The 17,482-nt window shown below is 39.5% G+C and overlaps 1 protein-coding gene across 2 annotated transcripts in view; it reads left to right on the top strand.

Annotated features, from left to right (window-relative positions):
* stab1 (stabilin 1) overlaps positions 1-17,482 on the top strand; it is a 323,963-nt gene that overhangs the window by 175,393 nt on the left and 131,088 nt on the right. For both annotated transcript variants that reach the window (XM_059944646.1, XM_059944645.1), the window contains exons 30-34: positions 2,216-2,327; positions 4,854-4,931; positions 10,199-10,300; positions 12,589-12,696; positions 14,282-14,401. In XM_059944646.1, coding sequence (XP_059800629.1) covers positions 2,216-2,327; positions 4,854-4,931; positions 10,199-10,300; positions 12,589-12,696; positions 14,282-14,401 — 520 coding nt within the window. The remainder of the gene's footprint in view (positions 1-2,215; positions 2,328-4,853; positions 4,932-10,198; positions 10,301-12,588; positions 12,697-14,281; positions 14,402-17,482) is intronic.

Consider the following 17,482-nt stretch of genomic DNA (forward strand, 5'->3'; position numbering starts at 1 on the left):
GTTGCAAGAGCAACACCTTGTACTCTTTCTGGGTAGCCTCCAACCTGATGGCATTAACATTGATTTCTCAAACTTCTGATAATTACCACCCCCAACCCCTTCACAATTCGCTTTTCCCTTTTCCCTCTCTCACCTTATCTTCTTACCTGCCCATCATCTCTTTCAGGTACTCCTTGCCCACTTTTTCCTTCCATGACTTTCTGTCCTCTCCTATCAGATTCCCCCTTCTCCAGCCCTGTATCTCTTACACCAATCAACTACCCAGCTCTTTATTTCACCCCCCCACCCCCCAACCAGGTTTCACCTTATGTTTCTTCCTCTCTTCCCAATCCCATCTCTAACTCCTCATCTTTTAATTCTCTCCAGTCCTGATGAAGGGTCTCGGCCTGAAACATCGACTGTACTGTTTTCCATAGATGCTGCTTGGCCTGCTGAGTTCCTCCAGCGTTTTGTGTGTTGCTTGGATATCCAGCATCTGCAGATTTTCTCATTTGTGATCAGGCATCATATGGAGATGATTTTGGTCGGAAGGTCTGCCTATGCCCAGCACTACACACATTTTATGTGCTAAACATCAAAGACAATTCCATATTGACAATGCTTTCTTTGAAACTGCACACAAACTTCACACCTCCTGATTTGCACCCACAACACAGACATTTAAATTTGATCAGCATTGTCTGGTCTGTGATTCATGGCTTTTAGGAACCTATTGTTCATTTAAATTTAGTCTACAACTTACATTCAGATTTGAAGATTGGTAGTTGAGAAGTCATTTGCTAAATGTAAATATGCTAAACCCAAAAATCGCTCTATCAGATCATATATAGTTTATCATGCTATTATATATAATATACATCATATATAGCATTGATAGTTTTCTGCATTTTGTATATTTTCAAGTATGATAGTGGAAGGGCTTAAGCTTACCATGCTCTGTGAAAAATACCTGTATTCTTTGATATATGAAAGGATTGTGCTCCAGGAAAACATGTAGTTAAGTAATATTTTAAGATACTATGAAAATTTCGAACTAAATATATTAAGAATATAAACTAATTGGGGAACTATGTGGTTCAAATACTTGGACAGGGTGTAGCAATATATATTACCAGTTGAGTAAAACAGTCAATTAAATAGTCAATCTAGAGAAAACTTGTACAATTAACCTGTTTCACTCCCCATATAAAATTCATATAAATTTTGTGGATTCAGAACTTAGTTTCCCAAATAGTACGAGGATTCTGTTGACAGTTTATAAGTTGATGCTGACATCTGCATGAATGAATTAGATTAAACTTTTTAATGTAGAGTATTTTGTAGACAAACTAACTATGCCAGTTCAGTAAAGGCTGTTTCAAACAAAAGATTCACTGTTCTAAAAGGAATACCTGTTCATGCAACCATGTAATTGACATAAATATCAAAATAGTTACAGCCTTGATGCAACTCTAACCTTGATAGAACTATTCACACATTTAAAATCAAATTATCCTTGCAAAACCACTTAGTATTTGTTGCTGAAATTTGTAGATTAGTGAGCAAGGCATTTTGAGTAAAACATTAGAGAGAATGTAACTTAGCCACTGGTTTATAATTATAATGTGCATAATTTTTCTTCAGGCTAAGAATTTGCATTAATTGTTAAGTGAAATATAAAATCACTTACAGTCATGTAAGTGATCTACATCAGAGGGAACCACTTCCTCCCCACCACCATCAGATTTCTGAATGGTCCATGAACCAATAAACACTACCTCATTAATCCTTTTTTCTGATTTATTTGTTTAGTATTTTATAGTAATCCCGTGTCTTTGCATTGTACTGCTGTTGCAAAACAAGTTTTATATCATATAAGACAATGATAGTAAATTTGCTTCCAATGAAACAAACAGCTGTCTGCATGATTTAAAGCAACAATTCGCAGTGGCAGAGTCAGCGTTTCAGTACTCTCACTGAACAGGTCCTGACCTAGAGCTTCAACCTAAAATATCTGCAATTCCTTCCCTTCCCCCTCCCCCCTGTATCTGCTTACACTAACAAAACAGTTATAGTGTTCACTGAAAAAGGCATAAGGCCCCTTCTAGTTCTGTTTTTATTTTAGTGCTAATTGCTTTGAAATGTTTCACTGGTGTTTTGGGCTCTCATAAGTGTAATCTTGGTTATGTCTCAGAGGATTTGCAACTGCTGTAATTCTAGTACTTGGTACCTTTAGGTCACATTTCATTATGGGTGGACTTACCGTTGATGACTTAAAAGAGTTCGAAGGACACAACTTATCAACAATGAACATATTTATCAGGTTGCCAATCAAGAATGAGAATGGGGTGAGCAAATGAATTTTTCCATTTCATGTTTAATATATGATTCGTTTGTAGCTCTGTCCATGAAAGGCAATAAGGTACATATTATCTAGTTACACTGTGCCCTCTCCCCCACAATCTCCCCACACTCCAAGCTCTCTGACATACTTTGGTCATTTTAAATTGAGCAGAGCAACTTTCACAGTTTATGGACTGTGAGTGCAATAGAATCTGGCATTTGATAGAATAATGGTGACTGAGTGGAAAGATTCCATTGGCTGACATGACTATGCCTACTGTGAGTTTGTACTTATTCTTATGTTTGTACAAATCCCTATAGCTGCATAGAGAATGGCACTTCACAGTATTAGTGTGCTTTACAATTTTCAGTATTCATTTTAGTGAGTATGGTTACTTGTTTAATTGCCCACTTGCAATAACTGTATCTGAAATTTACTCTGTGAAAGCCAAGTATAGTGAGGATATCTAGAATATAGAAGAGGATGCTGTCTGTTGCGTGGGTTTAAATTTTGTAAACAACACAAACTGTTTTGTGAAGCCTAAGACAACATGAATTATAATTTTGCGAGTTTAGCAGCACATATATAGTCTTGTTAACTTTTACCTTTCTTTCCGTGGATTCTCCTGAGTACTACTTGTGCCAAGAAACTGTTCTTGGCAGGCATCTGCCCATGATACTTCCTAGTTCCTGACATGGGCTAACCTCTGTCTTTTATTACTAAAAATTTTGCAAGTATTCCTGAATGATTAAATTGTAATAAGAAAGAATTTCGACAGTGTAGAATATGACAAAAGTTAAACTACTCCACATTTTTTATTATGATATATTTTGCTGAAAGAGGATTTGCTGTTTGTATGGGTGACTGACTCATTTGAACTGAGAATATAATTGAACTTGAAATTTAATCAGATTCACATTAATTTATTGGGAAGATTCCACTGGCTGACATGACTGCCTTATCCAGCTGTATACATTTTGATCAACTGCATGCAGTTTATAGTTGCTCAGATATTTACATTAATCCTGGTTGTTGTATTTAATGTTTCTGAAGGGTTTGTGGGACACAATATAAATAATTTTTAATTTTTGCAGGATTTATTTCAACAGTTTCATTTCCTTCATGAAAACATTGAGCCAGCAATGAGCTCTGTGAGAATTTTTTTGTGTGTATCAGAAGCCCTCATTAATTACTGGTGCCTATCCTGTAATGTTATCAATTACAGGTCTTTAACTGCCGTAACTCACTATCACTATTTATTGGAAATCCTTTGGAATGAAATAGTGAAAAATAACTCCACTTCTTGGTGTTCTTAAGCCATGAAACACCTGAAATTTCAGGAATTGCCCTCCCCCAGTGAAAACTGATCATAGCAGAATTCCTGGCTGCCCACTCCTGAGGAGGAAGATCCCACTTTGAACTGTGTGGAGATCTGAGTGAGGTTGCAAGGATAATTTCATGTCACACAGTCTAGAACAGTTCTGCATGAATCTTTGCTGGGATGACAATTAAAGCTGACCCTGACCAGCATAATTCAACCCCTAGATTGATAGAATTTGGAGGATTTCCTTGGAGCCTCTCAGCTGGCATGAATTAAGAGCATAAAGGGCATTTTTCCTTGAGAAATTCTCCAGCTGCCCACTAGGCTAACTTGGCAAAGTGAATACTTAGTTATACTCCTCTCTATCTGAACCCACATCCTTTCAATGTGTTCTGCTGTTTTTACTTCACTCTGGCCTGTGCCATATGAACTTAAAAATAGGGTTCATTTTGTCCTTCATTGTCCAGTCAAGAAACTTCAGAAAATGCTTCACAAGGTTACATCTGAGCTGCAGGAGGACCTTCTGATGCTAAAGGATAAACTCTTGTTCCCCCAGTATACATTGCTGTAGCCCTTGCACTTTATCTGTCTATCTGCATTGTACTTTCTCTGTAATTGTGAAACTATATTCTACATTCTATTTCCCTCCTTATTACCTTGATGAACTTATGCATGGAATGATCCATCCGAACAGCATATAAACAAAAGGTTTTCACTGGTACATGTGGCAGTAATAAATCAATATATGTAACTAACCTTGAGGCACCTTTTGCAATGGACCTGACCTTTCACTGCTTCGGGACTGAAATCTTCATGGCACTAAAACTTATCCACTGCTGCTCCTCTTTTCACCAGATACACTGCCCATGCAGGCAAATTGCTCTCAGTTTCTGGCCCATGGGAGTAGGTTATGCTTAGTATAATGAGCTTGGCCATCAAACCGTGTAAGTCCACTTGTGTTTGAAAAATACAGCTGAGTGCAGAGAGGATCTAAATTAAACCAGCCGTGTGATGGAACTGGATAAGATACCAGATCAACCCTTAAGATTTAGATAAATTGAAAAAAAGACAACTCCACAGTTGGTTCTATGGACTTTGATATTATCATTTCCTTTTGGTGTTGTAAAGGAAATAGTGGAATTGATAACTTTGATCTAATTTATCATTTCAGAATTATAAGGAGTTGAAACATTCATTTGTCTTTCTTAGAGTCTAATCATTGGAGGAGCAAGAATTGTAACGCCTAATATCCCAGCTGTGAATGGCTACATCCATATTATTGATAAGGTATGCTCTTTACCCATTTATTAGCTTTCAATCACAATATAGAATTTGCATATTTATCTCAAATTGCGGTTTCTCAAATTATTTGTGTAGTATAGCTTAGAAGTGCTTTGGCACTAGGTTGCATATGACTTACAGTGGATTGAAAAGCTTGAGCATATAGACATTAAGGAAGAGTATGTGCAGGAGCTTTTGGAAAGCATCAAGTTGGATAAATCACCAGGACTGAACAAGATGTACCCCAGACTACTGAGGAGGCAAGGGAGGAGATTGCTGAGCCTGTGGCAATAATCTTTGCATCATCTATGGAGATGTGAGAGGTTCTGGAGGATTGGAGGGTTGCAGATATTGTTCCCTTATTCAAGAAAGGGAGTGGAGATAGCCCAGGAAATTATAGACCAGTGAATATTACTTCAGTGGCTGGTAAGTTGATGGAAAAGATCCCGAGAGGCAGGATTTATGAATATTTGGAGAGGCATAATATGATTAGGAATAGACATGGCATTGTCAAAGGCAGGTCGTGCCTTACAAGCCTGATTGAATTTTTTTGAGAATGTCAGAATCAGAATCAGGTTTTATCACCAGCATGTGACTTGAAATTTGTTAACTTAGCAGCAGCAGTTCAATGCAATACAGAGAGAGAGAAAAATAATAAAAAATTATTTTTGGAGTTGACTAGATTTACAACCTTCTGCACCTTCTTTCAGTCCTGTGCATTAACACCTCTATACCAGACAGAGATGCAGCCTGTCAGAAGCTCTCCATGGTACAACGATAGAAGTTTTTGAGTGTATTTGTTGACATGCCAAATTGCTTCAAACTCCTAATAAAGTATAGCTGCAGTCTTGCCTTCTTTATGACTACATCAATGTGTTGGGACCAGGTTAGATCCTCAGAGATCTTGACACCCAGGAACTTGAAGCTGCTCACTCTCTCCACTTCTGATCCCTGTATGAGGATTGGTATGTGTCCTTCACCTTGTCCTTCCTGAAGTCCACAATCAGCTCTTTCGTCTTACTGATGTTGAGTTCCGGAAAGGCATTTGATAAGGCACCCCATGCAAGGCTTATTGAGAAAGTAAGGAGGCATGGGATCCAAGGGCACATTGCTTTGTGGATCCAGAATTGGCTTGCCCACAGAGGCAAAGAGTGGGTTGAGAAGTGGCAGATGGAGTTCAACCCAGATAATTGTGAAGTGGTTCATTTAGGTAGATCAAATATGATGGCAGTATTAATGGTAAGACTCTTGGCAGTGTCGAGGATCAGAGGGATCTTGGGGTTTGAGTCCATAGGACACTCAAAGCTGCAGCGCAGGTTGACTCTGTGGTTAAGAAGGCGTATGGTGTATTTGCCTTCATCAACTGTGGGACTGAGTTTAAGAGGTAATGTTACAGCTACAGTATATAGGACCCTGGTCAGATCCCACTTGGAGTACTGTGCTTAGTTCTGGTCACCTCAGTACAGGAAGGATGTGGAAACTGTGGAAAGGGTGCAGAGGAGACTTACAAGGATGCTACCTGGATTGGGGAGCATGCCTTATGAGAATAGGTTGAGTGAACTTGACCTTTTCTGCTTGGAACGGCAGAGGATGAGAGGTGTATAAGATGATGAGAGGCATTAATCATGTGGATAGTCAGAGGCTTTTTCCCAGGGCTGAACTAGCTAACATGAGAGGGCGCAGTTTTAAAGTGCTTGGAAGCAGGTACAGAGGAGATGTCAGGGCTAAGAATTTTACGCAGAGAGTGGTGAGTGCATGGAATGGGCTGCCACCGACAGTGGTAGAGGCAGATATGGTAGGATTTTTAAAGAGACTCCTGCATAGGTACATGGAGCTTAGAAAAATAGAAGGCTATAGGTAACCCTAGGTAATTTCTAAAGTAAGTACATGTTCGGCACAGCATTCTGGGCTGAAGGGCCTGTATTGTGCTGTAGTTTTTCTATGTTTCTAAAAGATTTGAAGTGATGGAAGACTACTTTTAGACAACTGTATTTAAATGAAAGCTTCATAACACTTTTCAAAAGGGAATACATCAAGACTGGAAGGCAGCTGTGAGATTTTGGGTTTCACTGCAAGAAGATGTGGCATACCCCACCCCCATATACTGTTAACATTCTTTAGCAACCAAATATATAGTCATTCCTTTTAGACAGATTCAACTTGTCATAAAAAGTGCATGACTAACTGAAACCAGCTTTATAGAGCTGCATTAGTCAATAGCAGTGGTTTCTCAGAGCTGATGCAATTTTCCCTTCAGGAGTCACCTGTCAATGAGAGGTGGAAGGTTTATATTTTCAGCCTCCTTATGTAGATAAGAAAGTATCTTGATGGCAGCTTTCTCTCATTTTATAAGATTCAATATTAAAATATAACATTTTCAAGGGAGAAAGAAATTGGAAGTAGGGAGAAATATGTTTTTCTACTTTCATCGTTCATTGCTAATTCACACTGTCTATTCTGGTTGATGTAGTGTGAAGCCCTTTCTGCCTGGTTAACAATACCTTTAATGAAGGGGTTCCCAGCCTGGGGTCCTCTGACTCCTCAGTTAATCATAAGGCTTCATGACATTAAAAGAAAGGTTGAGAACCCCTGCTCAAAAGGGAAAGTGAGACGTGGATCATCCAGTGAACTAATCATGTTTTAATAGCAACATTTTGGAATAAATTTGATTGGAAAATTTAAGACTATGGACTTGCCTGTATTCCTTGAATCGAGCATATCACAAAGGGACTATGTGATATTCAGAAGGGGAGATTTACCCTAGTAACTTACGATTTGTAGTGACAAAGGAGTTCTTTTCCAAAGTCTATTACCTTGAAAACTGGCAGCATCAAGACGAGGAATTGTTAACATTTGTTCCATCATTCATACTCAACTCATTAAATGGAGTAGCTCATGCAAGTAGTACTGAAGCATGTCATGGTATATTATAGTGGATGAGGGAGAAAAGAATAGAAAAATCGAATGTTTCTGTGGGAATAAGGAATATAAGGTGAGGGGATGGATGGGTATTTGTTTGAGTTTGGGAACCACAGATTTCCAGAGTTCTCCAAACACTCCTTTCCTGGTTTCTTGCGCACAGTTGCCTTGACTGGTAGGCCAACAGGCTGTGGAGTAAGAACTTTATACGGTGTAAGAGCTGGACCGGGATCTGTCTGGTGGATGAAGAAGCAGTTGTAGATTGACTTGAAGTGGGTTAAAAGGTGATTATGTTGAGGGGTGAGTGAGGGGCTGCAGAGCAAATATAGACTGCAGTGGGAAAAAGTGTTTTCCCGGAGAAAACATTTCTGCTCTCTTTGGCTCAGAGGCAATGATTTCAGTAGATTCAGCCTTTCTCAACTTCTTTAGTTTGTTAGGTTTTTGAGACCTGGGAAAGGAAACAATAAGAGCAAGAGGATAAGATGTAAGAGAATAGGATCAATCCTGTGAGAGTAGAAAAGTGTGTTTAGAACCGGAGGAGATAGCAGAGGTATTTAATGAGTACCTTGCTTCAATATTCACTACAGAAAAGGATCTTGGTGATTGTAGGGATGACTTACAGCAAACTGAAAAGCTTGAGCTTGACATTAAGAAAAAGGATTGCAGGAGTATTTGGAAAGCATCAATTTGGATAAGTCACCGGGACCAGATGAGATTTACCCCAGGCTACTGTGGGAGGTGAGGGAGGAGATTGCTGAGCCTCTGGCGATGATCTTTACATCATCGATGGGGGTGGGTGAGGTTCCGGAGGATTGGAGAGTTGCAGCTGTTCCCTTATTCAAGAAAGGGAGTAGAGATAGCCGAGGAAATTGTAGACCAATGAGTCTTACTTCAGTGATGGAGAAGATCCTGAGAGGCAGGATTTATGAACATTTTAAGAGGCATAATATGATTAGGAATAGTCAGCATGACTTTGTCAGGCAGATCATGCCTTACGAGCCTGATTGATTTTTTTTTAAGGATACAACTAAACACATTAATGAAAGTAGACCAGTAGATGTAGTGTACATGGATTTCAACAAGGCATTTGATAAGGTACCCCCGGCAAGGCTTATTGAGAAAGTAAGGAGGCATGGGATCCAAGGGGACCTTGCTTTGTGGATCCCAGTACTAGCTTACCCACAGAAGGCAAAGAGTGGGCTGAGAAGTGGCAGATGGAGTTCAACTCAGATAAGCGTGAGGTGGTTCATTTTGGTAGGTCAAATATGATGGCAGAATACAGCATTAATGGTAAGACTCTTGACAGTATGGAGGATCAGAAGGATTTTGGGATCCGAGTTCATAGGACACTCAAAGCAGCTGCGCAGGTTGACTGTGTGGTTAAGAAGGGATACGGTGCAATGGCCTTCATCAGCCATGGGTTTGAGTTCAAGAACCGAGAGGTAATGTTACAGCTAAATAGAACCCTGGTCAGACCCCACTTGGAGTACCGTGCTCATTTCACCTCACTACAGGAAGGATGTAGAAGTCATAGAAAGGGTGCAGAGGAGATATACAAGGATGTTACCTGGATTGGGGAGCATGCCTTATGAGAACAGGTTGAGCGAACTTGGCCTTTTCTCCTTGGAGTGATGGAGGATGAGAGGTGAACTGATAGAGGTGTACAAGATGATGAGTGGTATTGATTGTGTGGATAGTCAGAGGCTTTTTCCCAGGGCTGAAATGGCTAGCATGAGAGAGCACAGTTTTAAGGTGCTTGGAAGTAGGTGTAGAGGAGATGTCAGAGTAAGTTTTTTACACAGAGGGTGGTGAGTGGGTGGAATAAACTGCCGGTGATGGTGGTGGAGGCAGATACGATAGGGTCTTTTAAGAGACTCGTGGATAGGTACATGGAGCTTAGAAAAATAGAGGGCTATGGGTAACCCTTGGTAATTTCTAAAGTAAGTACATGTTTGGCACAGCATCGTGGACCGAAGGGCCTGTACTGTGCTGTAGGTTTTCTATGTTCTAGGTTTCTATGTAATAGTTAAAACTGGAGTGATTGTGAAAATGATGGCCTGCTTCTGGTAAATTGATTGGTCACTGCTATTCCTTCTTCCACAGGCATTTAAAACCAGAAATGGATGGTTGGCTCCTATTAGAGACTTCTTGAATTTTAACTACTTAATATTAATATTTTAACTACTTAATACTTAATATTTCAATTTTGGAAGTTAAAATTCAATCATGCTTAGCTCTACTGTTTCTCATGATGTGCAGAATTACATTTTTCTATATAAATATCACACACTTTGCAAATGATAGCTGTTACTCAAAGCTGCTTTATTTAATTCATTACAACTTTTCACATGCAGATTTTGATTCCACCTTTGGAAGATTTGCCTCCACTTCCACCTGGTTTGCTGGAACTTCTAGATCAGTTGCCCCAGTACTCTCATTTCAAGCAGTTATTACAGGTAAATTGAAAACACATAGATAAAATATTGGAGATGTGCTGGCCAGTCATTTAAATGTGGTTATTAAGAAATGATAAGAGATCTTGGAATGTTTAAAGATACCCCAAAATGTAGTGTAGTGGTTACAATGCAGGCTTCATCTCCCACCACTGCCTGTAAGGAGTTTAAACATTCTTCCTGTGGCCATGTGGGTTTCCTCCAGTGGCTCCAGTTTCCTCCCACAGTCCAAGGACGTACCGGTTAGTATGCTAACTGGTCATTGTAAATTGTCCCGTGATCAGGCTGGGGTTAAATTGGGGTATTGCTGGGTGGCATGGCTCGAAGGGCCAGAAGAGCTGATTCCACATTGAATCTCAAATTACATTTTTGGTGTCAGTAGATATTCCCTTCGAGACTCTTGATCATTTAGGAAACATGCACAAAAATGGTGTTCTGAGAGGTATTGATACCAGTTCTAGCTGGGGTCTGAAGGCATGGCCGTTTGGTTGAACTTTGAGCCAATAGTGTGCACTATGAGGGGAGTAGACAGGGTAGATAGAAAAATTATTTTTTCCGTGGTTGGAATGTCTAAAAGAAGAGAACTTAAGTCTAAGGTGAGAGCAAGGAGTTTAAGATGGGATCTGAAGGGAAACTTCCACACAAAGAGGTTGGGATCTGGAATATTCTGGCAGAGGCAGATACTCAAGAAGGATTTGAACAAGCACTTAAATTGTCAGAACATAGAAGGCAATGGGTGTGATGCAGGCAAATGGGATTAGTAGAGGTGGATGCAATAGTTGACTTTGGACATAGGGCTTGATTCTGTGCTGTAGAATTCTGTAGTTCTATGAATATCAACCATGCATAGTATTGGGATTCATTCATGAACTGCAAGCTAATGAATGAAATATCCTGTCATGGCTGAAAGTTTTGAAGTGGTAGAATTGCCACTTGATGCTCAAGTTGTGCATTGACGGATATGGGTCGAGTAACCCCACTTCTCTGTTGCAAGGCACTTTTTAAAATATGCCGTGTAAATGTGAATTAATATGACTGGTACAATTCTCTTGAAATATTATTTAAGTATGTCCTCCATCTGAGCAGGGCTTTACCAGCATTGATGGTAGTCCTATAGAGATTCATTAGGCTAATTCCTAGGATGAGAGGCTTGTCCTATTTTAAATGGTTAAAAAAAAGTTTGGTATGTTTGGATAAGTACATGGATGGGAAAGGTATGGTGGTGTAGGTTAATGACACTAGGCAGAATGACAATATAGCACAGACTAGATAGCCAAAGGATTAGTTTCTGTGCTGTAGTGCTCTATGATTGTTTTCTCCGGCGTTTAAAAGAATCAGGGTGACCTTATTGAAAGATAACAGATCTTCAAAGGATATAACCAGGTTAATGCTGAGATGTAGGAGAATCCCAAGTGAGGAAACACGGTTACAAAGTAAGAGAGTGGTCACTGAAAACTGAGGTGTGTTGGAGAATCTTATCAGTGAGCATGTTGAATCACTGAAACTCTACACCAGAAGCTTGTGGAAGTGAGAACATTGGGGGCATCAGGACAGTAAGGAGATAAAGGTTTAAAAGGTCATGGAAATGAGGGCTTTGTGGAACCTGCACAGGAGTAAGTGAGCCCTAAGACAGATCAGCCATGATCATATTGAATTACAGGACAGGCATGAGGGCCAAGTACTCTACGCCTACTATTTCCTTGTGTTCTCTTTCAACAGAGGTTCTCAACCTTTTTTATGCCATGAACTCCTACCAGTAACTAAGGGGCCCATGGACCCCAGGTTGGGAACCCCTGACTTATGAGGATCTTCGGTGGGGTTCAAATGGAGACGGTGTCCACTCAGATTCTGTGGTTGGAAATCACAGCCTGGATTTACTGCAGCCTGCTCCGGAGGGAGGGGGTGGCTACATGATTCATATCTGCACATAACTCTCCAATGACTTCTAAGAGAGACGATTATCTAGCATTGTAACAAGCTTCATTGCTGATGGAACACCATAATGGTCCACAAACATGAGGTATCTTGAGTGTCTGCATTAGTGTAGACCTCTTGTGATCTGATGTTCAAGAGCTAGTTGATTAATTGACCTTTGAACTTTTCTCTGAAGCCTGACATAAGTTGCAAATCTCCTAGCTTTTGTCTCTTAGTTATTGACAAAATGCCTACTGCAGATTAAGTTTTACAGTGTTTAAAAACTTGTTTCATGCTCAGAATTGATTGATCATATTTAAATTTAATGTTAATGGAACAACAATATTAATCACTGATTTTAATTTGTTCTTCTTTAGCAATACCATCTAGTTAATGAGCTAGAAGCATCCAAACAGTACACCATATTGATACCGGAAGATGCAGTACTTGAAGAGTACTACAGAGCTGAAAATATTGAACAGTTGGTATGTTACCTGACTGACTTTTTTCTGTCTAGGTGAAGTTTGGCTACAGGCTTCTGTGTTTGTGTCTCCATCATTTAACTATGAAGCCCAGTTTATTTTAAAACCAAACCTCTTTTATCTTTGGACATTGAGCAATGAGGTCTGAGATAAATGGCCCAGGACATTTTGCCAATTCCTGACCAATGATATCCTACTCTCTGGTTGACCACTGGATCACAAAAGGATGGTGAGAGGGCATTCCCAGTCTTTGGAAGGGAAAACTGAAGGAAAGCAGGAAAGCAGTGGCCCAGACTGGAAGTGAGACATTCCTGTTCTCATGAGAACGATGGAGAGCTTACTATTGTGATTCAGTTATTACAGCTGATTCTGGCCCAAGTGTGAATGAAATATCCTGTCATGTTCTTCATCATGCCAATTTGATAAGGATTTTTAATGGGACTACATGAAAAGCAGACATAAAATAATAAGCATTTTTTAACTGAGCTGAATCGCTGCTTGGTAAAAGTGGTTATATGGTTTTGTTAGTCAAACTGCTTTTTGAGTGTTGTAAGCATTTTTAGGCCCCTTTTCTAAGAAAATACCTGTAGTGACATTGGAGGTGGTCCAGAGGAGGTTTGATCCCAGGAATGGAAGGGAAAGTGTTTGAGGAAAGTTTAATGGCTCTGGGTCTCTAGTCACTTCTCTCTCATGCCTCTGTAATTCCCTTTACTCCACTGTAATACTGATACATCTGACTTTAGCTTCTCCTTCTCAAATTTCAGGGTGAATTTGGTCATATTATGATCACTTGGCCCTAGGGGATCTGTAACCTGAAGCTCTCTAAAAAAATTCTGGTTCATTGCACAATACCCAAAAAAGAATAGCTGATCCCCTCATGCGCTCAACAATGAGCTGCTCTAAAAAGCAGATTTCTAAGCTTGCATTCAAGCCTATAGCTTGCATAGGCTTTCTAGAAATTTCTGCTCTTGAAATCCTGCACCAACCTGATCTTCCCAATATACCTGCACATTGAAATCCCCAATGATTTTTTTTTAACATTGCCCTTTTGGCATTGTTACTTAAGGACCACACCCTTACTATTCTATATAACTCCTGATAGGATCTTTTTACCCTTGCACTTCCTTGGCTCTATTCACAAAGATTCAACACCTTCTGACCTTATATCACCTCTTTGTAATGATTTGATTTTCTTTTTTACCAACAGAGCCACTCTGCCTTCCTGCCTACCCTTTTGATACAACTTGTAACCTTTGATATTGAACTCCCAGCTATAATCTTCTTCCAGCCATGATTCAGCGATGCCCACAACATCATTCTTGTCAATCTGTAACTGTGCTACAAGTCCATTGACCTTATTCCATGTAATGTACGCGTTCAGATATAGCACCTTTAGTCGTGTATTCACCTTTTTTCAATGTTGTCTGCCTTTTACATTGCAGCTCATCCTGTCATTAGCCTCTCCTTGTTGAGAGTCTCACTACACATAATGTTGCTCCTTCATCTTGTGGTCTTATGGTTGTGCTATTATCCTCCAGTGTACATTAGGAGAGGATAGCTGAGTGTACTGTGGTGTTTTCTTTTACAGGTGAAGTATCATATTATTCCCGGAGAAAAACTCCTGTATGATAAAATCAAAGATGGAATTCAAAGAGGAACTATGCTGGGATCATCACATCAAGTAATATTCTACAGGAGGAAAGGTCAGGTATGGAATGTGCTTTGTGTCTGCATGGCGTACTCCTTTCAGAATCAGGTGAAATTTGTTAACTTAGCAGCAGCAGTACATTGCAATACATGATAATATTGAGAGGAAAAGAGTTAATTAATCACAATAAATATGTGTGTGTGTATATATATTAGTTAGATTAAAAATAGTAAACCAAAAATAATGTATTTGTAGTGCCCTGGTTAAGATTTCTGCTGCTGTGCTGTGGGTATTTCATTTTAACTATTTTCTGTAGAAGCAGTGTGTTCTGCTGGTAGGAAGTTTTGAGTAAAGATAAGAAGACCTGCTGTTCAACTTAGGAATGTGGTGTCAGTCAATCAGGATGGTGGGATCTGGAGAAAGTTCTAGAAGAGTGGGGCGGAAAGGGTTTTGTGACGGTTGGTTATCTGGATTGGGGGTCTTCTGGCAGGAGCTGCGAAGTGGGATAGAAGGGAAGAGGCTGCAGAATGTTGTTGGAAGGAGAGTCCCTATTGCAAGAAGTACTTTGTGCAGATGAATGGCTCCAAGGAGGAAGGGGGAAGGGAGGGAGAGAAGGATGAATGATAGGTTTTTTTCACTCAGAAATTAGTAAATATACGTCCTTTATAATTTTGTGTGGTGTACGATTTGTTATTTTGTGCTGACCAAGAATTGTGTATGTGCTGTATTTACATAGCATTCACCCAGATCAAGATGTCCTTAATTGGAACATCACAATATTCCTGTTTGGTTGAACCCCAAATCATAACGACCCTAGATGTATATCATTTATGCAAGGTGGTTCTCTTACTGCTGAGTCATGTGGCCATTAGCAGAGGTAGCTAATGAACCAAGTTTGTAGACGAGCCCATTTGGGGTGGGGGGGGGGGTTACAGATACTTTATAAAAAGTGAGGTCATGTTCATGGGTTCAATATCCATTTCGGAATCATATGGCAGAGGGGAAGAAGCTGTTCCTTAATTGCTGAGCGTGTGCCTTCAGGCTTCTGTACCTTCTGGTAACATAAGAACAAAAGAAATACAGACAGACATACTTTATTGATCCCGAGGGAAATTGGGTTTCGTTACAGTCGCACCAACCAAGAATAGTGTAGAAATATAGCAATATAAAACCATAAATAATTAAATAGGAGCAGGAGTTGGCCATCTGGCCCGTCGAGCCTGCCCTGCCATTCAATAAGACCATGGCTGATCTGGCCATGGACTCATCTCCACTTACCTGCCTTTTCCCCATAACCTTTAATTCCCCTACTATGCAAAAAATCTATCCAACCTTGTCTTAAATATATTTACTGAGGCAGCCTCCACTGCCTCATTTTTTTAAAAACTTTTTTTTATTGCATTTTTAAGTAGTTACAAAGTAAAGTATGAAAAAACAATGTATATAACCCTTACCCCCTCCCCTTAACCCCTCCCCCCTAACTGCCCTATAGAAAAAAAAAGAGAAAGAAAGAAAAAAAAAGAAAGAAAGAAAGAATGCCTGGTTGTTGGAAGATCTCCACATGCTCCATGGAATTCGTAATAACTTTAATATGTATATTTATTTCTTTCCCCTAATAACCAATTGTTTCATCTTCAGAGCATCTATATATTTAATCCTGTCTTTTGTAAATAAGGGCTCCAAATTTTCAGAAATGTTTCATATTTATCTCTTAAATTATAAGTAATTTTTTCTAATGGAATACAGCCATAGATTTCTTTCTTCCAAGAATCTATACTTAAATGTGTATCCGATTTCCAAGTAACTGCAATAGCTTTTTTGGCTACTGCCAGTGCAATTTTTATAAATTCTTTCTGATACTTATTTAGTTTGAGTTTCGGTTTTATCCCTTCAATATCACCTAGTAAAAATAATATTGGATTATGAGGAAATTGTGTTCCTGTAATTTGTTCCAGTAAAAGTCTTAAATTTGTCCAAAAAGGTTGAATTTTAGAGCAAGACCATGTCGAATGTAAAAAAGTACCCGTTTCCTGGTTACATCGGAAACACTGATCCGATAAATTTGGATTTAATTTTTTTATTTTTTGTGGTGTAATATATAATTGATGTAGAAAATTATACTGCACTAATCTTAACCGAACATTTATTGTATTTGTCATACTATCAAGACATAGTCTTGACCAATTTGTTTCTTCAATTTTAATATTCAAATCACTTTCCCATTTTCGTCTTGACTTATGGACTCCTTGTTTAATTGCCTGTTTTTGAATCATTGGGCAGAGAGTTCCACAGGTTCACCACCCTCTGGGAAAAGCAGTTCCTCCTCATCTCCACCCTAAGTTTACTCCCCGGATCTTGAGGCTATGTCCCCTAGTTCTAGTCTCATCTACCAGTGGAAACAACTTACCCGCCTCTATCTTATCTATCCCTTTCCATAGTTTTATATGTTTCTATATTATTCTTTTTATTCTTCTGAAGTCCAGTGAGTACAGTCCCAGGTGACTGAATCTCTCCTCGTAGTCTAACCCCCTCTTCTCTGGAATCAACCTGGTGAACCTCCTCTTCACCACCCCCAAAGCCAGTATATCTTTCCTCAAGTAAGGAGACCAGAACTGCACGCTGTACTCTAAGTGTGGCCTCACAGTTGGAGCATAACCTCCCTTCTCTTAATTTCAATCCCTCTAGCAATGAAGGCCAACATTCCATTTGCCTTCTTGATAGCCTGCTGCACCTGCAAACCAACCTTTTGTGATTCATGCACAAACACTCCCAAGTCCCTCTGCACAGCAGCATGCTAATATTTTTTACCATTTAAATAATAAACTACTGTCTCATTTTCCTTTCCAAAGTGGATGACCTCGCATTTGTCAATATTGTACTCCATCTGCCAGACCCTTGCACATTCACTTAACCTATCTATATCTCTCTGCAGACTCTCCATATCTTCTGCTCAATTTGTTTTTCCATTCAATTTAGTATTGTCAGCAAACTTAGCTACACCGCATTCAGTCCCTCTTCCAAATCATTAATGTATATCATGAACAGTTGCGGGCCCAGCACAAACCCCTGCGGCACACCGCTCATCACTGATTGCCAACCAGAGTAACACCCATATATCCCAAGTCTGCTTTCTATTCGTCA

The sequence above is a fragment of the Hypanus sabinus genome, chromosome 19, assembly GCF_030144855.1.
Source record: "Hypanus sabinus isolate sHypSab1 chromosome 19, sHypSab1.hap1, whole genome shotgun sequence".
Lineage (NCBI taxonomy): Eukaryota > Metazoa > Chordata > Chondrichthyes > Myliobatiformes > Dasyatidae > Hypanus > Hypanus sabinus.